The following is a 25,933-nucleotide window of genomic DNA, read 5'->3' as shown; positions in this document are numbered from 1 at the left end:
TTTTTACATCAAATGTTAAAAATGTGGTCATTGTTGACACCTTGTCTTCATTTCCTTGATATGCTTGTGATGTGATTTCTACAATTGATATGTAGAAGTCTGTATCGTTGCAAGATGAACTCTTGATTAATATATCTTACTGGCAACAGTACATGATTTTTCCACTCCGTCCTTAAAAAACAAACTGGCACTCAGGCTCTAAAATCATTAAAAGTGAGATTAAAAGGTCCACCTTAAATTTCTTGGATATGTATAATTTAAAATCATTTATTTACAAAAGATATGATATGATAAACCTAAAACCAGTTTCAAGCTAGCCTGATAAATTAGGATATCCAATTAGATAATGGCACAAATTGTTTCCAATGATTAAAAACTGGTTGAAGGCACATTTTCCATCATTATGAAAATCTATAGGTTTGTTGTGTTGCGTTGTGTCTCCAGCTTTTCTCCACGTCGTCCCTACCAGCGCTCAGGAGGCGGTCCGACACGGTTTGAGCCGTTCCTATAAAGGCAGCATCACAATTAGACATGTTACAGGAATACAAGTAATGCCCCAACAAATCCGCATTTTTAAATACACCTTGTTGGGGGGTGGGGGTGACACCAACTCAAAAACAGCATCCGTTAATCTTTCAAAATCAAGACTGCTATTTCAGGCTGCCACTTCCTCTCATTTATTTCTGAACGTTATTCATTTATTGCAGTGAATTGTCTAGAATTACTTCAAATTTCTCTTCAAGTATGATTTTATTTTGTTAATCATTTCCATATTGTGACACATGCAAAGACAATCAATGCAACCAATTATCAATAAATTACATGTACTGCTGATTGTGTCATAGCTAACTAAAATCAACTTGATCACAAGACATTTGCATGAAGCGCAGTGCAAGCCATGTTTAGTCTGGAACCCTCCATTTTGAGGCTTGTTGTTTTGATGACTAAAATGAAGCCTCGAAATGACTGGTCCCAGCCTAAACCAGATCAAAAGCACCAGGGCATAGCATTATACTGGTGATGAAATTGTAGGGTGCAAGCTAGCCACCAAAACTTTGATCTCCAAGAATATGCATGCAGGTACAACCGCCACCACCATCACCACACGATTAATGATTAATTGCAAGGAGTGCACACATTGCAGCGGTGTTAGGTCATAGCCTGGACCTATGCAGGCCCTGAGAGTTGGTACCCTGTCAACATAATGGTTGAAAGAGGGTAGAAGGTAAACAATACCCTCTTTCAATCATTACTAGATCCAGGCTTGGGGGTTTACGGGGGTTAATTGCAGGAAATTAGATTGCTTGCTTATTAAGCCACCATAATACCTCCACACTGCTCAGATGAAAACTTTTTCACAATGATACAAAAAATGTACTTGAAATTTTCAAAGTGCCAAGAAATGAACAAAGGTGTTGATCAATAGAAATTGAACTATACTGAGAACAGTCTTCGTGCTGAGCGGTGCTTTGGCTATGGTTAATTTTAGTTTTAGACATAAAACCACTTACATAGCACTTTTCACCGTGACATAGGTAGATAACCTCAATATCTAGAACACACCAGGGAGATGGGATTGTGCAACAAAACAGCAAATACAACACAGACATGAACACCACAAAATGGGAAAATCATAAGGTGCAAATAGCCATAAGGGAACAACTGTCTGTTACCACCATGATTATCGATGGCCAAAATTTATATCATGATTGTTGGAAAGAACTAGATGGCAACATGATGTTTGTGTCAAATCCCAAGAAAGAGTAGAAATATATCAAACTATGCAAAAATATACATTTAAACAACAAGGAAAGCTACAACATGCTTACATGCAGTATCTTGTTGTACCGTATGCTTTATCATTGTACATTTTGTACCATAAAACTAATTTGGGGAGTGTTTATGATTAAATGTATTCTTTAGCTTTACATGTATATGGATAATGTTCACTTCAAGTACTACATGTAAACTATGCACAAAATAACATCATAAACAACAAAATTAAAAGAACTCAATTTCAAAAAATGTTGCCTTGTTCCTTCCAACAGCAATATACTATTATATTATACATAAGATGGCCATCTTGTTGTTTATGGACATTTGCATTCTTATGATTTACACATTTGGTCGTGTACACATCGCAGCAAAATGTGAATGATGTACCCTGCTTTTAGGTTAAGTTAAAGATGACAGGATGGAAGTAACAAGAAAGAAATGAATGATAGAATTAATGGACTGGATGGGTTAAAGATGCATCATACATGCATTAGCTTCCATTTAGAGAGAGAGAAAAAAATCAAAATGAAAACAGGTAGAAAGAGAAAGGAGAGTGAGAAGTAACTGATTATAATAACTATTCTCATTGGAACTAAAAAAAACAAATCAAACAACAGATCATGCATAAAGAATAGTCTTGCCAACATGTGTGTATGGATGGTTAGATGCAACATGTTAGAAAAGTGGTCAATTTGTGCATGAGAAATTAAGAGATGACTTACCTGTGCCAATTGGGCGGGGCTGAGGCTTTTGCTCCATGTTTCATGCTAGAAAATGGTGGCAAGTGGATTTAGTAAACTAGCACATATATATATATATATATACTAGTGTAATAGCTAAACATCTATCAGTCCAATTGCACATGCACATTATCATGCATATAAAAGTATCTATACTGAAGGGTAAACATTGCTGCAATATATTAGTGTCTACTGAAAAGGGAAATGCATGTAATACAAAACAAACATCACCTGAAGACGATCCTGAAAATTACAATTATTACAATAAATAGACTACACACCCTATAATCTATATCATAATTTATCTGAGCTGATGGTAAAATGGGTCATTGACTCACTCATGCATGGGGTAGCTCTGGGGGCCTGGATAGGCACCGTTGTCATAGTAACCATCACTGGAAGATAATTGTGAGAAAATTGTTATTGATTGCTACCAGTATCAATCAAGTTGTTATTGATGGGTATCAAACAACAATAGACAATAAATTATATTATTTGCTTATTCGATTCTTTGCCATTTTGCAACAAGATACATTTCATTCTTTATTTTTTTATTTCATAATATCATTGTAAGAAGTATGACTAAGTATATTTGAGTGTCTGTTACACTATGTATTGTTGATAACAATTGTCAATACATTAAGTGATCTATCTGATTCCATTTTGAAGACAATGTCAGGCCTAAGCTTGTTTCTGGAAGTTTATGTAAAATCTAGAGTACAGGGGAACGGGTTTTCTGCGCGTTAAAAATCTGCGCGTTAAAAAATTAAGTTGTGCATTGAGAAATTCTTAGGCAGAAAAATGTGACCCCATTATATGATTTTACATCTGTTACCTGAATTTTTGGTTTGAAAAGCCCTTAATTTTTAGGTCCCTTGGGAATAGGCTAATTTGCATATCCAGAAGATTTCAAAATCACTTGAATTTGACACAAATACATGGAAAAATTACTAGTGTGAGGCTTTATATAATAAGATATAACTGCTTGAGGCTTTTTTCCCTTCTACAACCTTCATTTCATCTTTTCTCCAGCAGATTGTTTCACATGCAAATATCAACCTTTGTTGCGCGTTAAAACTTAATGTTTAAAAATCACTTTAAAACTCCTGGAAAGGGATATTTGTACTCTAGAATGCAACAATATGATACTTAATTTCATTTTGTGTTATCTTCTTCAAGCTTTTAAGTTAAAAACTGCATAAAAGTTTTCAAATCCCCAGGGAATCAGCTAATTTGCATATTTTAACGCGCAGGTTTTTAACGCGCAAGTTTTAACGCGCAAATTTTAACGCGCACAAAACCCCAACCCGAGTACAGTACAGATCATCCCATTCTACAGACTCAAAATTAAAGTAAAGACTGGGACTTATATAATATAAGCATATAATACCTGAAATGTTAGAGGTGTGTATGGAAGGAAGGTTCTTGGTTGTACTCTTGCTAAAGCTTTTCATCGAAATGCTTAACCTTCTCCTTGCTACCTTATTACCCATAACCCGAATCAAGATTTGGTGCCCAAAGGCTACATTGGCAAAAGAAAGAAAGGGTGAAAGACAGAACAAATCCTAAGGACTTACTATCCATCATCTTCATCAGGTTCCATCCTTCTGTAGTGTTTGGCCAGCTTGACCCCAAAGATCATGGAGGGGATGTAAAACAGCAGGCACCAGCCCAGACCAAACCAGAAACCGTTCTGAAAACAGCAAGCAAAGCAAAATTACAATTTTTCTCAGGGCTTAAATCCCCAAACGTGGGACAGTTAAAGAGATTAGGTGTGGAGGACCAAGTTTTGATGTAGGAAGACTTACCAGAGAGTTCAAGAGCCAGTCACAGATATTTCCGACCATGGCATCATAGATATTCTTCACGATGCTGCAGTCTCCAACTTCATTGTCGACCTGTTTGTCAAGAGACAAGTCGCTGTAACTATTACGTATGAAATACAACTGACTGAAAATATCTTACATAAGCATACAGCAGATGATAAAATGAAAGACAAACTGTTATATAATTTTTATCTGGTCATCTTTAAACAGCTATTACACTACCAAGTATAGGGATCAACAAGGTAAAAGTGGATGAAGTCCATGATCACAATATCATGGCACGTTGTGATTTTACCAAGTTGAATTGTCTTAGAGATAAACTACCAGTACTCACCACATTTGAGACATGCTCTCCAAAGCTGTCACCATACCCCAGCACTCGATCCACGTAAGCATTCACCGACTAGAGGAATTGTAAAAAAATGATTATTTTCATGGGGATTTCATTTTGCTGTTAGGAGTGCAAAGGAAGTTTTCCTTGTGTTAGAGTCTACCGTAAAAATCATCTATAACACAACAAACAAATTTCATTCACTGTGTCAGCTTTCACAGTGGAGATCCACTGAAAAAAAGCCACACATGCATAAAATGTCAAGATTTCAGCCTTAAGATTCAGAAAAAAATAATATCACTGTGACAATGTTGCATTATTGCACAAGGCCTTCCATACTTCCCCATGAATGACAGTAACAATGTGTGATTGAAGTACAAAACAAAAACATACGTTTTGGACCAGGGTTGGTCCATCATTCTGGATCCTGTTCTCAGCAGTTTCTGCATTGTTCAGAACGTTGGTGATGTCATTCTGGAGGGTGGTGCTGGCAGTCTTCAAGGTGTTGATGTTGTTCTCCACAGTGTCCTGTAAAGGAATAAATGTAACTTCTGAATCCCACTATTAGAAACATTGTTGGAGTCTTGTACTGCTATTCCCTTCCCTAAAATACATTTATCAATAATACTTTTCATTTCAACGGCAAAAATATTGTATTTGATACAATCCTAAGATTACTGCTCTTACTGTATGAAAATAAGGATGAAAATACATCACGAAGCAGAACAATAAATGAGTACAAACCACGTCAGACTGCATAGCCTCCACACCATTTTTCTGGGTGTTTTTCAGGTCATCAACTATGGCAATCAAGGCATCTTTGTTGGCCTGCACAAAAAACAACAGTAATTGTGGTCAGTGACAAAAGACTTTCTTCCCAATGGTCAAAAACACTGTGCTACCTAGATTCTAGAAGCACTCTTCATTTATAATAACGAACGGGAATTTCCCATTCAAGGTTCCGTACCTGAACAGTGAAGTTGTTGGCAAAGGCTTCCAAGTTGTTAGCATATTCCGTAAGATTTGTGGCTGTCAGGCCTTTGCGTGTCTGCAAAAGGCAGCAGAAAAGAGATGAAAATGTGAGTAAACAAACCACTATACATTTCTTTGTAGTCAATGACTCTTTCATGGTGGACAGAATTGAACACATTTGTTATACTGCAAGAGCCAATCAAAATATGGCTTTATAAAACACTGCAATCTATGATATCTTTAGCTGTGTGAATTCATTTTTTTGTATGAATTACTAAACAAAAATTAATGGTTCAAGTTGAACGACCTAGTTATTTGAAACCAAAAAGCAGTCCCGTCAGTGTACCTCATTGAGGAAGGTATCAAAGTCAATCCCAGAAACTCCAGAGGAGTTGAAGTCCTTCAGGTTGTTCTTGGCATCCTCACTCAGTATGACGATGCTACTCAGGTTCACACTGGAGGTGATGTCATTCAGCTGGCTGTTCAGGTCGGGGAATTTCTAGAGGAAGAAAGAAGAAAAAATACAGACAAATTGAAAGTGAATTCCCTGTATTTGAAAATAGATTCTAAGTATCTACATAATTGCTAAGCTACAAAATTGTTGGTGGGGGGCAACAACTGCAGATGTTTGCAAACAGCATAGTTATCATAAAGCCACAGTCATGACGTCAACCAATCAGAAGGCTCCCCTTCCATGTTTGTTATGATACCATAACAAATAGAACTGTGGTGAGCTAGGTGTCAAAATGAATTTCTAGGTGTTCAATAAAAACGTTACATTGCAGAAGTATAGTTCACAGAACACTTTTGAAAATAAGTAAATAATCGTGTATGGAATAGTCCTGTATGGAAGTACAAAGCCAGAAATACATTTTGGGTCAACTTGCACTGGTGCAATGCGGATCACTCTATGATCACAGTGCTACCCAAAAATGGACATGATTCGAGGATGTAAAAACTTACCGTTCGGAAATTTGTGTACTCGGATATGTTCAGCACACAGTCCAGGCCAAAGGCTGCATAGATGCCTTTCCCATTTCCGCATTCTCTGAAATTGCAAAACTATGTATAAGCTGAATGTTCCCTATGGTCCAACCATGGTCTAGTCTTAGCATTATTGACCTTCATCATGTAATGTACAAATGTATAACTGCTGTACTTAGCTTGAATTGATATAAAATCACTGAGTACACATTTTCACGTAATTCTGGGAAAACTACAATGTATTTTTTTGACATAGAACATACAATGATTATCCAATTATTCTTTGATTGCAAAGTTATAATATCTTGACTTTGGCATACAAATATCCTACAAGCAGCTTGCTATGGCATACATCAAGGACTAGATTTAACTTCAATGTTGAAATGTTCTATACATACTTGAGTCCTGCAGCAAATGACACATTTCTGGTCGAGTTTGTGCACAGCATGTTACCCAGGAAGTTGGTTTTATCCAGAGTCTGGGAGAAATAAAAACACAACATTCAAGATAAGTTCAACAGCTTAAGTTGAAAGCATAATAAATAGCATGGACCACATAATAGATGCATTGAAACAGCAAACATTTGAAAATTCTACTTCTTGAGACTTCCACTCTTTCCATGGTGCTGAACAGCCTTCAAAGAATAATTTTCCACATACCAACTAGAAGTGGAGATTTTACAGTAAAGGTATTAAAGGCATCTAGATAACAGCAATGTCAATGAAATTTATTGCATATTTGTGCAGAAAATAGGCTTAACTAGACTATGACCCCATACCTTCATTCAACATATTTAACTTTTACAAATGATATATTATGACCTTGTGTTTCTCACTCATTATGCATTATGCAATGATTATAATGATCTTGTTTATTTGCATAAATCATATTAGTTAATCATCTCAACTTAAGAAGCAAGGCCATACTAGCACTTTCTGATCATTTAATATGCAAATGAGACCCCTATTTGCATAATTCATACTCAACAGCATGTCATACATACTTGTGCAATGAGGTCGTAATTTGGGGGCTCGAGTGGCTGGCAGCCGTTCCTCTCCACCAGACCTCCCGCCAAGAACAGCGCAAACACGATAATCATCAGCAGGGATCCGGTCAGGAAGGCAAAACCCACAGACCTGAGGACAACAACAATAACTTTTAGCAAAGGAAAACATTGATATACTTCTTTGAATATTAAACTTCATGCATCAATGCTAAATCAAGACTAGAAAACACAGAAAGTCAGGCATAAATTTATTGATTTGGCAATTGAATGACCATTAAAAATGTACATGTGTTTGTATGGTAGCCCTTTCATCAGTTACGAAAACCGTAGAACTAGGATTACATGTTTACACGTACATTTTGTATTGTACATGATCCTTGTCATGATACTCAGAATTGAAAGTGAATCCATTCCAAAAGCACAAATCTTGTAAGAAAATAGCCCTACGCCATGAGGAAGTTCCCTCCAGAAGTGGACATGCAGCTCCTGTCAGATGGGGGGTCACCCTTGCTGCTTCCACAAGCTCCAAACATCAACCCCAACAGGTTGAACAGTACCAGCAGGAGGACAAGGCAGCACAGACCAATTGCTCCATACCCCCTAAAAACAAGTAAAGAGACCAATAAGGTATAAAGGATATTAAAAAAAATATCACTTCTGAAAGGTAGAATTCTTTAACTGTCTTCATAGTACTGTCTACATAGTTCTCAAGAAAATCTTTGTTGCTTTGGCAAGGCATCAAGGGTAAAGTTATTCTTTCATATGTGCACCATCTATTTTCAAACCTTATTATATATTCTGTGCAAATACAAGTATCATCTGCATACTTTTTACTCTATTGTGCATGATCATCATCTTTTGCGCAAAAAAGACACCATTAACAAGTTAAATGTCCCTTCTGTTAAAACTTGATGTAATTTATCACTTCAAAACATAAAGGATTTTTAAATACAGAATAGGGTAAGAAACAAATTTCTCTTTGTCAGATGTGAAAATATCAATTCAAGTTTTCCGACGGCTGAGCAGACAAGTCACGTGTCCCCCTACCCTGATGTTATCCCTGTGACCCCATTTACCCTCTGACCTTTCCCCCATCTCCCATGTAGGTCATTCGTAGCTTCTCCATCACTGAGTACGGTCATATTTTGTTGAGCTCTTGACTTGTTGAGTTTTTATTATAATGGTGTCCTGTCTTCTGTTAGTCTGTGCTGTTTGAACTAGGGCCTGTTTTAGAACTATAATTTCTTCCGTACGGCAAAACCTTGTGCCCGAGTGTGTGGATTCTCTTGGATTACTTCGTGTGGACTCGCCTTGAAGTTCGATACTCTTCTGGGTTACCTTCAGTCAGAAACTGTCGCTCAGCTGTGAGGATTTCTGCCGTGGACCCTGATTCTCCACGCCGAGCTGTACCCCATGTACCCGTCCGGAGCAGGATGGATTTTTTGCTGGTTTTGCGCCTCCCTTCTGTGACAACTGCGTTTCTTCACATCGCCAGTCCTGAGGATTCCTTGTCCTGAGGATTCCTTGTCCTGAGCTCCAACCTCCCCGCCCGACCGGCTCAACTTGACCTTCCCCGTGAGAAGCTTCCTCCAGGCAGGCTGGCCGAAAACTGCTGCATCCGAGTCAGGTTTTCCCCTTATCCCGTACCCCCTCCCTTGCATCTTGTATGCATGAACTTGTCTGTCTTCTTGTCGTGTGTATTACTAGACTTTGACTTTTGGTCATAGAACCTTGATGCTCCGTTTTAATTTCCGCAGGGCGCTGACGCTAATTTTTTAAAATTTTTTATTTATTTTTATCTTGATGTATACGTATGATTCTTCTTTGCAGATACAAGCGCTTTATCTGGTCATTTGTCTCGTGTGGGTACCCTACTAATGGTGGTATCTTTTACCTTCTTATGTACGCAGCAGCTTTTGTCCATTCAGCTATTTCACACATTCCTTTCTTTATGAGAGATTTTCCAGCGACGAGACGTCCCTCAGTGACAACGCACTTCCTCACCGCCCACGGTGACAATAGTGTCACACTGCCCTCTATTGTGTCATCAGACCACCCATCCCTGGGAACGTGGTGATCCTTATATTATCAATTTACCCCTTCCTCCCCTCCCCGTTTTTAGCCCCACATCGCCAACAAGATAGAGCTGGGTGGATCCTACTTATATCCCTGTGCCCATTCTTGATATGCATACATGTACCTTCTTGCAGCCCGTTCTCCTTTCTGATCCTTTCTAACTTACGCCTTTTTAGACCATTCTATTTCTGCAGATTCTACGAAGGAAAATGGAGTGGGTAGAACAATCTAAGGGATCTGCGTGTGCATTGACCTGACGAGTATTACTAGTATGTCCTTGATTTGACTTGCCTTGATTTTTATACCGCTAGTCTACCTTGTCAGCCGCTGTTTGTACTGAGATATAACGCAGACATTCACTTCTGTCCTGTGGCCATTCTACCAGGCTTGTGACGACTGGTTTTTCACTGCAGGTATGACCTTACCCGGCCCTGCCACAACTCGCATTTTCTATCCATCCTACCCACGTCCCTGAGTCCCCTTCATCCCGTTTTTACCCACCCCCATCTCCTGACGCATGTATAGGACTTTGACGCGAGGTTCCCCAGTTGTATACTACAATCGCCTGCACTCTGTGTGATTGTTGATTATGTAACACTGTACTACGGTACTGTGCTTGTTAATCCATTTATTGGTCTCTGTATAATCTCAGCAAAGCTATTTCACAAATTCTTCCCTTTACGAGGGAGATTGCCCAGTAACGAGAAGACCTCCCGGCCTGACACCTTCCCGCTACCCCCAAACGTGATGATGACCGTCAGTCTAGATCTACTTCCTCCCTACAATTACGATTGTTTACTCTCCCCCTCCAAAACTTTCCATCCAAGGCCACCCACCTGTGGGAACCTGGTAATTATTATGAACATTCCTTTTATTCCTCTTCCCTTCTAGCTCTCGCAGAACCCCCGACAAACCTGCGTTAAATTTAAACACCCGTCCTTGACGATTTGCGTGTTTTTGTGTGGTACATGACACATGGTAGGGTTAATCTTCCGACCGTGAGCTTCCAAGGAGTTCTTGTACAGCAGCCTTGTCTTGCAGGCCGTGTATCACTGCTGGCTGTCAAGGTATACGGAATGATGCGATATATATTAATGAAACCCATTGGTGTATCTGACTATACCTTACTTGACAGGTTTTTCCTTCCGGTTTATAATGTTATCGATACCACTCTTACAGACACATTGACAGCTGTTCTATACCATTCTACAAGGCCGTTGTCTGTTTACTCTTTTGACGGAATGATTTCTCACCCGCAGGTTAGGTCTGCTCTTACTTTAGGGGAAACTTTGTCCTCCTGACCCCTCTCCCTCCCACCACCCGCCTTGTTCTATCCTACCCACCATCCCTCACCCCTATGCCTTTTTTTAAACCCCTCCCGCTTCCATGACATGTGAATGTACGCGAAGGTGACTTGAGGTGTGCTCCCCCGTGTGGAGACACTTCACTGCTGTGAGTACAACCCCTCCCCCTTCCCTGACACGTAATATACCTGAAGGTGAATTGAGGTGTGCTCCCCCGTGTGGAGACACTTCACTCTCGTGAGTGCAGTCCCCCGTGAGGACTCAGTTGATATTTTACTGTAGTACTTACCCCCGTGTGGATTTGAACTTGAGGCTTTACCGAAGTGTCATCCCCCGTGTGGATGTACTTTAAGTTTTTGCCTGAAGTGTCATCCCCTGTGCGGTCGATGTACTTCCGGTACGAGCTACAACCCCCGTGTTGACCCTTACATTCAACCGAGAACGTTGGACTTGTACCTGATGAATATGATGAACCAACCAGTGTGACGGGACTTGGGTGGAGTCACTCCGTACGTGGTTATCATTGAGACATTAACCTACACAAGAGAAGCCTGTGGTGGCAGTCAGGCGTGGTTGACATGGGACAATTGCCGGACGGTTCAACTTGGATCCAGTCATGATCATCGCACCAGTCAGGACTGTATCGCTATGACGTTGATGGATTACCCGCGAGTGACTAGTAAGTCGAACGCCTTGAGCTGTATACGCGAACGGAACGGACTGATGTCTCGAACTCCAAGCTCGCCAGGAGGCGTCAACAGTTCCAACACCGTGTAACCTTGGATTACCTTCTATCATGAACTTACGGCAGCTGTCTACGCCATTATAAAGACTTTACACCTTCTGTTCTCACCAGCTTCCAGATTGTAACTTATATATTTACTAGCCCGTTACAACTTGCACCGTGAGTTAAGTTGAGCGTCAGTCTGTCACGTCTCCCTCCACCATCCAGTCTCTCCCGCTACCCACCCCCGCCCTTCTTCATTCCTCTCACTTTTTCTATCCTTTTTCGTCGTGACGGTGAGCTCACTACCCTAACGGTGTGTGTACTTGTCTGTGAAATAGTCGGAAAACATAGTTCTCTTCGGAGCTTGCGAAGAAGAGAATTCAAGTTTTCCGACGGCTGAGCAGACAAGTCACGTGTCCCCCTACCCTGATGTTATCCCTGTGACCCCATTTACCCTCTGACCTTTCCCCCATCTCCCATGTAGGTCATTCGTAGCTTCTCCATCACTGAGTACGGTCATATTTCCCACCCAACCCTACCCTCACTTATCTGACTTCAAGAGGCTCCTGTTGTTAATTATACTGTATGGTCTGGAATAGCTTTTGAGTTCAGTTGTATCTTAACCTAGTCTCTCTCTATGCAATCTTGAGAGAGATCAGCCCCTTACACTATTGTCTGTGCTCACAGAGTGACCGCTTGAGGGATTCAGTAGATGTGTGTGTAAAGTTGAGCCCCTGTGTGGCGCATGCTGAGCTCGTGTACGCTCTGTTATGAATTTAAGTTTGGTATACAATTATGCAAAGTAGACCTACTGATTTTTTAGTGCTGGTAGCTAGCCAAGTCGCTGTGTTGTTCATGCGGTTGTGTAAGCGTCATTGTGAGTTATTCTCCCTTTTAGCTGATGTTCAAGTATCTGCGTTACTTATTCATCGCCAATGTCGTTGATTTTGCAACATTGTTATGGCAACAATTTGGCAACCAGGTTAACGGTCGCCACCTCGTAGCAAGATATGCTTGGGGTAGGAGATATGAGAACAATAATGTGTAAACAGAAGTTGTCAACACTGATGAACCGATGTGTAAAACAGATGTTGTCCTGTTGTTGAGTCTGATGAACAAATAAATGCCCGACCGTACTAGTGACGGTGAGCTCACTACCCTAACGGTGTGTGTACTTGTCTGTGAAATAGTCGGAAAACATAGTTCTCTTCGGAGCTTGCGAAGAAGAGAAGCTTAGAGTCTATACAAATGATCAGAAATAACATGTGGAAATGAATAAAACAAGTTCAAAAGGTATGATAACTTACACGTATACGGTGTACTGGTTAGCATATCCCACAATGTCGTCTATCATAGTCTCAAAGCCGTTGATCTGGTTCTGAATCTGGGAATAACAGAAAGAATAGAACAAGCTTATTCTAAAAATCTAAACGTCATATATTCAGAAGGTATAAAACAAAACTCACATTCCCCATAGACAACATCACCAATGAGTGATATAACCAAAATTGTATTGCTCTGTTATACATGGAAGTTATTTAGATGCAATTTAGGCACACGAATTGGTCCTTTGATTAATGGTAATAATTATTCATACAATATCATATTTCAAAATTCATCCATGAAAAGGAAATGTCATTCTGCACTTGTTGCAGAAAGAAAACTTGGTCATATTAATGCTGTCCTTCTAGTGAGGATGTTCACAGCAATGTATGAAGTTAACATACTCTGCACCTCTAATATAATGACAAGCAGACTTACTGTGTCAATGATACTCAGCTGGTTGGGGATGTCCTGAACAGTAGTCTTCACACTATCCAGCTGGGACTTTATGCCTGCGGATAGTTGGGGACAAAAACAATTTAATCACATAGGTAAGCATATTTGAAGGCTTCATGTTGGATTGATGGTGGGGATAAGACCATATGTTAGGAGCAGGATAATCCCCTTTGATGGTTTAAATGATAACTATAACAAGTATGTAACATTAATGGAAAACATGTTATAGATAAGCAACATAGACATCAAACTTTTTGACCAGAACCAAAACTATCAATACAAGCATAGGGTGGTAACTGTGTTGCATCTTGTTTCAAGATTTAAAACTGTTGATTAAGCTTTACCTGACACTGCACTTGCACTGCTGTCCTCCACGATTCCAGATATGTTGTCAAATTCCTGCTTCCCCTGTGGAGTCATTAAAAGGACATTGCAGTTGGCTGTTTGATAGTATTGTACATGCTTTCAAAGGTCTTTTGAACCACCTATATCATAATTGTCTTAAGAAAATATTATGTCCTAATCTTCTAGTGTTTAAGCACCACAAATCTAAGTGCAGTTTATGAACCATCATCTGTATGTGCATATCAAAATCTATTGAATAAGATAGTTTGTTGACAATAAAAGCAACACTGAATATCTATCAAATCCCTACCTGCAGGGCAAGGCTTGTGAGGTTCTGGGAGTTCAGTACACTGTTCACACTGTCAAGCTCTGATCCAATGTTCAGCTGTCAGGAAGAAAAAGGAAGGTGTTGAATGAAGTAAAACTGTAGAGGTGACACCGTGTCACTCACATACATGTACTGTTATAGCATGACACTACCAGTTAAGTATATTTCACTTCAGCATCATTGTGTGTATGAATGTGACTGTTATACTAGTATTTGTATCAAAACGACATACTACAGGTGATACAGGAAATTGCAGATAAGAATAGTTGCTTGAATTGTACTATGGACAATCCATTAGGTATCAGCTGTTAAGGAAGAGAGAGTGAATACGCACCGAGCTGAAATCAGCATCTGTTGCTAGCCCTGAAGTGTCTCTGTTGTTCACAAATTCTGTGCAGGCAGCATCAGATCCTGTACAAGTGAAGGTGTCCAGGGCATCCTTTACATTGGTAAGATTTGTAGAAAGGTCTGTTCCCTTTGTCTGCAGCACAGTCAGTGAGTTGTTCACTGCTTGCAGGGCATCACTTGTATCTGACATAGCTGTAATAACAAGAAACATTTAATTTGGTAGTCAATTTGTTAGTAAATTTGCATATTGGACTGTCATTGATCTTTTTTGAGTAAACTATCCAAATGCACTTTTTTAACTGACATTATGCTGAAAGGTGACACTAAAAATGTTACAAGAACAAGAAGCAAAATAGAACTTACTGTCAGCCATGTCCATCACAGCCTGTATTGCTGGGTACACGTCTCCCTGGAGTTCAGCGTGTATGGGGTCTCCCACCAGAGTGCCACGGTCTGGAGCAAGAAATTCCCTTCATTAACTCACAGCATCAAAACAATACAATACTAGCTATTTAACTCAACTTACTACATATGCCTATTCATGTTTTACACAGAGATGATTGATCAGTTTCCAATGTGTCATGTAGTAAAGATTGCTATTGCTGAATCTAGTTGTTATGTAATGAACTTCAACATTATCATGAGTATGGAATAATTTTATGATACTTGAAGACAGTAGTCTCTTAAGTGTCTATACTCAGTTTGCAACATACAGTACAGTACTGAACAAACTGGTCTCAAGGACTATGCTGTAGGTGTAACGTTGCATAAGACAGTTTCAATGTTGCTATGATGAAGATTAAAATGATGTAGACAGCATACTGTGTTACATATGACAAATTTATCAAGTCTTACCGTCAATGTCCTGGATCACTGCATCATACACCACGTCAAACTGCTGGTTCACTATGAAGTTGAGTTGCTGGAAAACAAGTGGATAAAGAAAAAGTCTTTAAAAAGTCCTCTTCTCCTTTTGTTATCACCAATTGAGGTAAAGTATGAGGCTTTTTCAAGTAGCTAGTGGCATTGCACAACCAATGTTTTCAGCCAAGAACAATGGGTCACTGATTCCTTTCTCAATAAGTTTGTTGGGTTGTAATATGTGCATTTGATATTTTTTAGGTTTTTGATATTTGAGGCTAGCTTCTCAAGCTTCTGGGGCTGCCAAGATATTGTGTGACAAACAACAGCCATCTTTTGTACATTGCACAAGTTTCTGTGACAGACATCATCTGCGGTTGAATTGTGTCACAAAATGATCTGCCATGATTTGTCAAATAAAGGCTGTTACAAAAAAAATCAAAGGCTATAGTTTGTTCACTTCCAGCTGACGCCTGACGGCAGCTGTCCAGAACACTGTCTTACTGTTGATATTTAATAGTTTAAAGTTTCTGTGCAAGCATAAATCATTTTGGGCTTCCATGCGACATAGATGGGTTGACTCACAGTTTTGGTGTTGTTGATGTAGGTGGGAACGTCAGCAAAGGCATTTTTGACGGTATCGCCAACACCTTTTATCGACGGCTCCATCTGCATGCTGGACATGAGGGCAAGTGCCACCCCGGTTCTGGGGGGAAACAGATGTTGAAATGAGTTTTCATATCACCTTTTATACAGTTGTATATACGCTAATAGTCTTCATTGCATTGTCTTATGGTAGCTGCTTTTAGTGTTCCATATTTAGTACATGTAGAAATTTGAGAATAATGTATTCCTTAAACTTTGTTATAACTTTCAATGAAGAAATCTAATATTTTTGTACCTTTCTGTACCTGTGTTTCTTCAGTGTGGGAACAGACACTAAATATAAAAAAAGCATCAAATCTTCTACCATCAATGACCCTTATAAAAGGGGGGGGGGGGGGCAGAAAATTTATTTTAAAAAATGAGCAATCGCTCCTTGCTCAAATCATTGACACACATTTGTAAGGTCAGACAATAACACCAGATGTCATCAACATAATTTTTCATAACACATCATGAATACTTACGCCATGAAGACAGTGACAATGAAGAGGCAGACGGAGTGGAAGGAGCGCCAGCATCCGGTCCTGTCCTCTTCCTTCTGCTGCATCTTCCCTCCACAGTTGCCACAGCAACGGCAGCAGCAGAAGATCATCCCGACCAAGGGCAGGAGGAGGAAGAAAGCCACACCCAGGGCGCCGCAGATCACCCAGCCGATGTAGTCCACTGCCAGCTAGGATAGAACACAGGGTCTCATTACTATCATCTAACTTTGGTGATGAGGACATCTTAGCATCAGATTACAGAATCAAATTAAAGCTAGACTCAAGAAACTTACCTAAGGCTTATAGATCAGTTTCATTCATAAGAAATACTCCCACAAATTGTGATTAAGATGGTTTTAAACATGCTCTAGTGTCGGCACCATATTTCAGCATTTTGTATAACAAGCGGTCTGAATGATTCCCTTATCCTTACTGAATACTCAGTTAATCCATTGAGAATTCACAACACTGCAAGTATGAGTTTCCAATCATGTATTACATCTCCACAGGATTGTTTTAACTGCGAACACGAAAAAACATCACAAAAACCTCCTTTCCTTGCGAAGATGAATTAATCTATGTATGTATGAAGAGGACAACTTTCATACACTCATTCCAGAGATTTGAGCATCTTTATGAGAAAAAAGATCTTTCCTACAAGATGTTTCCTATTAGTAAGTAAAAGCCTCACCTTCTGCCATGAGGTCAGTATGTAGTTCAAGATGTCCACTCCTCCCAGAACATCATTGATGATCTCTGAAAAAATGGCCAATATAACAGAATGGTAAGATTTAACAAGAAAGCACAGTTCATGTGTCACTGGTTTTGTTTCAAACATGATCATGGTATTACTAAAAAGGTCAAACCTGTAAAAGTGACCTCCTTAGGGGCCACCTGGCCAATGTGACCACTTTTTTGGTATCCCATTGAACTAAGCATTAATCCCATATTTTGTGAGTGACCACCTGTTCACACCAGAATCTCTCCACCCATGAGTACTCTTCTGGACTCAAACCAGCACTGCAATCCTGTACAGTCAGACTCAAACCAGCATCTGAATGCACATTTAGTCCTTGGTAACAAAAAAAACTGCGATAAAAAAAACTGTGGACTTTTTTCTTCAAATTGCTAACAACAACCTCAACTTGATATCAGCTAGTCTAGAATTGTGATCTAAGTATTTGCTTGCCCTGTGTATTTGGTGGAACTAGAAATTTAACCCTAGCAAATAGCATCCTTTATGCCTTCCTATTGCCTACCCCACACGACCAATATATGCATAAGTTATCCCAACATTGAGCTGACATACCAACACTAGACTGCCGGAGTAACATCTATTAAGCATCAGGTGTGTGAGTTCATGTTTGTTGGGGTCCAGATGTCTGTGTAAGCACCAAATCTTAATCCTAACCTTTTAAGGACCCCCAGAGCTTGTTAACTACCACAGACACTAAGCCTGGGTGAATGTATATATAGAAAATGACCAGCTTTGCAGTCATGCCAACTCTATCATATTAAATCACACATAAGCATTTTTATCCTATATAATGCCTATCCTTCCTTGCAGTTTTGCCAAAAAGATTAAGTTTTTAAAGGACAAACATGTCATTATAATATCATTTTAAGCCTATTCTTTGAATGGTACTGTCTTATTAATTGTATGCCCAGTTACTTTTCAGGAGACAGATTTTGTCTACTGTGACATTCGCCGATACAATTCTAAATAAATGATGTTTGTCAAGTCACTGCATGGAGGAAGTCCATAGAGTTGCCATTCATCATCTATACTATATGCCAAAAATAACTTTTCTCTCCAAAAAATAATATCGCCAATATTGAGCTGCTAAGGAGCAAAGTTATTTAATTAATCTCATTTCTAGTCCACTAAGAAATATGTCCGGAAAAAAGGATTACTTATAAGGTAGCTGGTCAATAGGCATTCTTTGTCAAGGGCTCTGTATCTTTGTAAAGTCTATTAACTAGGCAAACACTTCAGGTGAACGGGCCAGCTGTGACCACCACGAAAACAACACACTTGCCATAAATAAGATGGACTTTCTTCCTAGTGTGGTATCTTTCCGGCCTATAAGTTTCTATGCCAGTTATGGTTGTAGTATTGTAGGGCTATGCAGCACACAGGAAGATGTAGCAGCTCTGTCTAGCATGTGGTTTAAATATCCCAGTTTATCCCAATTTTCACGTCAAATTACACACCCAATTTCACTTGATGGAAGACAGATTGAAGAAGACTGCCCTTGCCTGCTGGTATCAATTCATCAAGTCTGCAGACACCAGTCAACTTGTCATTTGATTGTCATTTATTCCAGGCATATTTTTCTTCACATTGCTGCATTCTCATTCTGTAATTCGTAATGAATTACATACATGTTCTTGCATTTCTCATTTCTCTCCTACTTTAAAAGGTCTACATCACAATAAACCTACAATGTACAGCAAAAGCTATGGTAGTGCAAACTCATACAAAGGAACTCCTTGCTCATACATGGTTCACCCAATCAATAACTGAATGAATACCAATCAATAAGAGGTTTGTGACTAGTTAGTATAAATATTTCACGAGGAAGATGACAGTATCCCCAGTTGTATGTATATGACATAAAAATGCAACTAATGATCAAACAGGTTTTGACAGTCCTCCTGAAGAAAAAGAAAAATGCATTTGACTGATGGCTCCCCTTCAGGTCAGGCCAGAACCACTCTGTGCATGCACCTTTGTCACATGCACTACTCAAACTCAAAGTACTCAAATGTCATTGAAAAACTCCTTGAAAAGTCCTTGTCCTAGTTCCTGGTACAATCACTAAACAAAACAGTAGAATCCTGCACTATGTATCATAAACTTTTATCATTATCCATTATCACTATCACATTTGTATAAATTCAAAAGCAATACTTTGTTTATCGATTTTTGTTGGCCTATTTCTTTAATTTTGTCAGCCTATCTCCAAGAGAGACTGTATGGTTTTGCTTAACATAAAATTTTAGCAGTCCAGATGTAAATTACATGGAAATCTAAACTAGCTGATTACACTCTATCCAAGAGGACATGCAGGCCACCAAATAAGTTATGCCCCTTAAAAGCTGACACTGCAATGTTTACAATGTAACAACCGTTAAAGTTGGTCAACAACATGTTGTATAAATCAATCAATCGGTCGCGTGCATCATTTGTTGATGCGTGGCGGCTACAGACAGTTCAAATATTAGCTGAAATTGGTGGTGAATAAAGTCCATGTGTAACTTAAATCTCATGGATGATAACAAATGAAACTTGAACCACTTCACATATATTTATCTTTTTCTTAAAGTTATTAATTGGCAGAATTTATAGATAGCCATAGCAATTCAGTGTACCTACACATATGAACTATGATGAGTTACTTGTAAGGTCTCATTAAACCTGAAACTTTTTCACCTCTCTTTATATTACTTCGATATTTGAGGTAAGCTTGAGATGACCAACATGCAAACGGATCTTAAGATCTAATTTGGTTGATTTGGAAATTTTCTTCAATATGTTTCACTTCAAATCTGTTGAGTCGCACTCTGGTAGTACATATCACGACTTTGAAGGCTACTGAATATGCCTAATTTGCCCAGGCTACTGAGCTGCCTAATGTGCCATCTTTGATATAAAGACTGATCAAAGAAAATTGAACAAATTGGATGCATACAAGGAACACTTAGATCTTTCAGGATATCACTTAGATCTTCCACCTGTTGCTCATGGGACACTGATAGAAAAATGACTTCAATCATCTCCCTGTGGGCTTACACTGTAGCCAGAACATCTCTTAAGAACATTGATTAGTCTACCACAGGGGGTAGATCCTGGGACATTGCATCTGGCCTGCCGAACTGTTTCCACTTTCATCAGTGATATCAAAGAGGAAGACATGATTCAGACGATGAAAGGACTCCTTTAAGGCTTTTTGATGGCTGAACAACAGCCTAAGTCGACAGTCAAAACCAGCTGTAAAACTAAAGAAACAAAGTAGTTGCTGAGATAGATTCCTTATGGAAAACAGTACTGTGGAGATAATATGACAAAATATGAAGATTTCAGTTCATCAACAGCCCAAGAGTGACTATACTAGAGAGGGTTTACTTTCACACCTCGTGCGATATCTCTCAAATGTTGCTGTAAATGATGTTGACCATAGTTGCAAACAGCAAAGCTTTCAGTGAAACCTGATTGATCATTGTAATATGTTGTTATCTGGTATTAGACCAACATTAATGAAATACCACCCATAGCACAAGGATTAAAATTATCTACAACATTATTTTGGTCTGTAAAAAGAATTACAACATGTAGAACAAAGTATCATGCATGCCTCTGTAGCTCAACTGTGGCCTATTTTGAAACCTTGGATTCAATTACATCTTGAACAAGTTGCTAATAAAACTTATAATATAAGCAGACTCATGACCATTTTGTTTTGTGACATTTGTAATGATATCCTGTACACATGTAACGTTGTATCAGCGATGATTTTGGCAGAATAACTAAAATTGGTAATACCCGGTACATGCACATATCTTTTTTTGTGTGTGCAAAAATATTTTATTCTACCATATGCCAGCTGAATTTTTTCCTGAACCCTCACAATGAAAAATGTGTAATTTCCTTCACAATTTGTTCCTTACATTTGATAATAGGATGTCAACATCCATCACTTTCATTTTCATAGCCATCTTTAAAGCACAGTATCATTTTGTGTTCGTGTTATGTCTTGAATATTATCCAATTATCTGAACAGATGACCCTCATGCCACGCATATGTAATCCAGCAGATGTCCTCTGGGACTGGAAAGACAGTATAATTAAGGTTGCTAGGCACTTAGCTGATGAAGCCAAAATAAACAAGCCAACACATACCCTAGCTGTATTTCAGCCAATCAATTAAATATATTCTAAAATACACTACACATAATGTACTGCCTTCTATCCAAAATAATATCATATCTTCTGGAGTCTTCTGAAGAAGCAGCTAAATCTTTAATGGCATTTCATACCCCATTTACCTGGATACTAATAATAATCGATTTGGTGCCAGTTTTCTGACAATATCAAACATCTGGCAGATCTAGAAATATGAAATATTTAAGATGATTACAGCTTGACCCAATTTGCAGCTCTCAGAGCCATATATCAAGCAGAATGTAAGACTTTTCACTTGTCGGGAAATTGGGCTGATTCAATGATGATGACAGATGACCTCCATGTACTTCTAATACCATCAGCTTCCATTAATCATACTTTATAAAACAGGCTGCACCTTTGTATTGTACTTTCTCCATCACATGCAAATTTACATTCCTGATGTTGTATGGTATAGACTTGAATGTGGTAAATCTGTTATCTGAGCTTTAATTTCATGGTGTAGCAATAAATGTAGCTCTTAGCTCTTTCTTATAATACTTCCTAAGGTAACAACTTTTACACCTTAGTTCTATGACGGCACATTTCCCACCAACTAAAATGCTGGGGTACTACTACTATCATTTAACAGTCTTAAAATCAGCACACACTGCCTTTCATTTGCTTGCGGATGTTTGACTTTCAGGTCGGGCATAAAGCAAATGTTTTTCTTATGCTGCCCACTAAAGGTTTGAAAGGACCTTGTCACTAAGCTACAGGTAGCTAAAGGAATCCAAAGCCATTGTTGTAAGCTAGTGCATATTGCCCCCGAGATGCCTATTACCTCCAAAGTTTGCATAGCTTTGGTTTGTACATTTACTGACCTGTGTTATTCACATGGAACTACCAATGAGGCATCTTGTCACAACCAGCTTCAAAGGTTTCCTTGGCTTCAACATGTACCTTTCAGATCTCTCTTCTATGTCTGAGTTGTGGGTTTCAAAGACGTGACAAACATACCCATTATCCTCTTGCATGTATTGAAGCCTATCCCACTTTTTAAGTTCTTGAGGAAGATGTATAGTATTGAAATACAGAATATGAGAATGAACAAGATAATTTAAATCATCAATACTTCAGAGACAAATTAAAATATCATATGTTTAAAAAAATCTAAATAGCCACAACATGAAATTTTATATAAAAAAAATCAGCAAAGGGAATCACCAAAATGAAAAAATTTCACAACCTACATTTATTTATTACATACCGTTCCCTACCGTCCAATCAGGCAAAATAAGGTGTTGTACGAATCAGCACAAGATCGCTAAGGAACTGCAGTTCATTGGACGAAATATTCATATGAGAGGAAGGACATTCATCGAGTTAAAGTTGACCCATTCTCCCAGGATTTCCTATGGGTTTCACCATTGTTTGTTTCAACTTTAATTCCTCAAATCTCATCTTGAGATAATATTTGAATCTTTGAGTGCACATCAGCTGATAGGTCTACTTGTCAGGATCACGTAGATACCATTGTTTGCCTGTTCTGGCAGATATTTCCAGTTCTATTGAGTTTCTACGTGACAATGTCTTATGCCTCTTTTCGGCGGTCAACAACACTTCAATGACAACCATTACTGATTGCATGACAACATGAGCTCAGTAGGGGGGCAAGCTGGGATAAAGAAGCTTCTAGCCATAACGGACCCAGATAAATGTAGAGGCTAAGTACATTTGTAAAGTACAGGGATAACTGTATGCCATCCATCTATGATTATGAGTATAAATAAAGATGTTCACAATTTTGTTCAGAAGACAAAAAAATGTTTTGGGACAAGCAAAACAGATTGAAATGATTTTCAGGACATTATGTTTTAATCATTATGAGTGTATACTCACATTTAAATTTCTCATTGGCTAAGCACATCCGGATTTCACTACCTAAACTTAAAATTTGTAAGATTACTTTTATTTCAATCATTTTTTCTTGCCTATGTTTATGAATTTTATCTCTTTAAGTACTAGTATTCTCTTTTGTGCTTCAGACCATTTCTTCTAAAGCCCTCAGTTCTTGGTAGACTCATGAATATTTGCCCCTATGGGTAGAGAACTGCTAGCTAATTCTGCAATACACAACTGCCAATTGCAGAAATTAGACTACAAGTGTATTTCACAACACAAAAAGGTAATTTAACAAGAACAGATTGTTACCTGCAAAACTAATCCGAGTATACATTATTCACAACATATGAACTTATCAAGTCACATACAGAAGCAAGACCCAAGGACAATCAGTACACGATAGTACTAGTGCTGGGAAAATTACAGTTGAGTGTTGGCTGGGATGTGCACAGAATGTAAAGTAGTTCCTAACCACAATAGAAGCTGACATTGCCCGTTGTTGGAAGAACCTAACAAATGTCGCTCATGCATGATTTAGCTGACCTTTACTGGAATACAGTTTTGGAGGTGTTGTGGCTGGATAAATGTTGCATGTGCGTCATGGGATACTGATAATGCGAGTCTGCGTAATCTTTTATCGGGTTTGGTGTGTCCCACAGAGCAAATATCAATGATCCATTACATTGTGGGCAATTGACTACATGCAGTATGTCGATATAGGGGAATTAAATTCACTGGACATGAATTATACCACTGGTGTCAGATACAACTGTAGTTACACTTACTCATTCCCAGGATAGCTAACATCATAGGGTGACATATTTTTTTTACTATTCTGAAAAGGGAACTACAAAACTACAATTCAAATACAGTTGATTTACAACGTAGGAATGGAAAAAAGGATAACAGTTAAAAGTCACTGCTTCATGTGTATGAAAAGGCAATAACTGTATTTTTGAAATTACCAAGTCCTTGTTTTTTCTATGTCTTTTTGATGACTCATCTTCAGGAAGTACTGTAAATGCAGAAATGTTCGCGGTGGATTAATGTTCGCATTTTTTTCTCAAAACCACCGCGAACATTTTTCTATTATTGAATTAGACTGCAGTCTATGGTGTTACCGCGAACTTAAATCCACCGCAAAAAGTCCCTTTTCCCGCTACCGCAAAATTAAATCCCCACGAACTTAAATGCATTTACAGTAATGTAATCTATATATTAAATAATGCCCTTTGGTTTAACTGAAAGAGAAAGCCATCAGTAACCTGCAAAATTCTTTCTTTAATTTTTCCTGTTGCCTTTTTCATTTGGTGGTTAGCTTTTCCTGAACAACATGAAAGTATTTGATGGAAAATGTTGTCCACCTAGGTAGCGTGCTATCAACAATGTCAACTTTTGACAAACACAGCATCTTCATTAATATCTATGTGAGAAGAAGAAAATTTTGTTTAATTTTCTTTTACTCTTTTTTACATCCAGCCATAACTTGCTTCTAAATATACCTGCTTATTCAAAAGGAAGTGATGACATCTGACACCCCTTCAGCAGGTGCCATTTGGTAACTGGTACACACCACGTACGCCTTGCACGTACACACCTGTCTGAACACTATTAAATGTCCCTTTATTTTTATAGCCACAAGATTTCGAGGCAATTCCTTCTTATCAAACGAGAGGCATTTTTCGGGGATTATAAGTTAAAGTGACTGTGCTTAAAGCGAGATAAAATTTCATTAACAGTAATCCATGAGTGCGCATACAAAACAAACACTTAACGTTACACACACTGGTGGTAAACCAGCATGCTATATGCTTCTAGTATGCAGTTGCCCATGCACACGTTAAATGTCTAGTCTTTGTTCCGATTGTGTACTTACGAAAGGCTTCTGTAGGTTGGATGGTTCTGACGAAACTGCTCATGAGGTTGTAGTAGCCCTGCAGACCACCTGCGGCATGAGGGGCGACGGTCTGGTAGGTCTGGCCGGTCGGCAGGCTGTCGAAACTGCAGGAGACGACGGCGGGGTCCCCGCTAGCCGAGCATCTTCCAGCCGCCGCCGCCGATGGGTTTGGCGAGGTTGGGCTCGATGATGTCGTGTTTTGGCCTCCACAAAGCGTTACAAACGCAGCAAATAACAGAAAAGTCCTGAGAGGCGAGAGCTGTCGGGCAGCCATGTTTCTTCTCTTATCCTGTTTCACACTAAAGAATTCTGTCACGACTCGCGAATTTTGTTCGTACCACGCGCGATTGATCTGTAAAAAAAGAGACCGGGAAACATTATACATGAAATCTAGAGCGCTTAATTTGTCTGCGTTTTTTCCACGTTACGTGTTGGTAAATGAAGAGCAGAGGTGATGAATATTGAGCTTTCTGAGGGAAAAAACGTGGAGCGCAGACGACACTAGAGGGTGGGGTGTAGCCATTTTTGAGCATCGCAACTTCCTTGTTGTCACAAGTTCGGCCTGTTGCACTTCAAACAACACAGGCGGTCGGCATTTTAAAATCACAAATACTCCTACAATGATAACACGAGCAGTCATGCAGATGTAAAGTACAAAATCTGAGGTATGATCACCGATTTCAGCGTGGTTTCAC

At 39.0% G+C, this 25,933-nt stretch overlaps 1 protein-coding gene across 1 annotated transcript; it reads right to left on the bottom strand.

The window, feature by feature from the left end:
- Nucleotides 1-25,933, bottom strand: LOC118414133 (prominin-1-A-like). Its single transcript, XM_035817954.1, has 26 exons — nucleotides 25,914-25,933; nucleotides 25,218-25,590; nucleotides 17,243-17,307; nucleotides 16,534-16,739; nucleotides 15,989-16,109; nucleotides 15,398-15,464; nucleotides 14,906-14,995; nucleotides 14,529-14,734; nucleotides 14,177-14,251; nucleotides 13,866-13,929; nucleotides 13,504-13,577; nucleotides 13,050-13,126; nucleotides 8,083-8,235; nucleotides 7,633-7,765; nucleotides 7,028-7,107; nucleotides 6,609-6,693; nucleotides 5,992-6,144; nucleotides 5,641-5,721; nucleotides 5,418-5,501; nucleotides 5,067-5,201; nucleotides 4,677-4,745; nucleotides 4,325-4,414; nucleotides 4,094-4,209; nucleotides 2,855-2,911; nucleotides 2,499-2,543; nucleotides 1-505 (listed from the first exon to the last, which is right to left on the bottom strand). Exons 2-26 carry the CDS (start codon nucleotides 25,510-25,512, stop codon nucleotides 463-465), a joined length of 2,664 nt encoding a protein of 887 aa, XP_035673847.1. The 5' UTR covers nucleotides 25,513-25,590; nucleotides 25,914-25,933; the 3' UTR covers nucleotides 1-462.

The sequence above is a fragment of the Branchiostoma floridae genome, chromosome 4, assembly GCF_000003815.2.
Source record: "Branchiostoma floridae strain S238N-H82 chromosome 4, Bfl_VNyyK, whole genome shotgun sequence".
In the NCBI taxonomy this organism is placed as follows: Eukaryota; Metazoa; Chordata; class Leptocardii; order Amphioxiformes; family Branchiostomatidae; genus Branchiostoma; species Branchiostoma floridae.
Note: the sequence above shows the minus strand (reverse complement) of the source record. Positions and strands in the feature narration are given on the sequence as shown.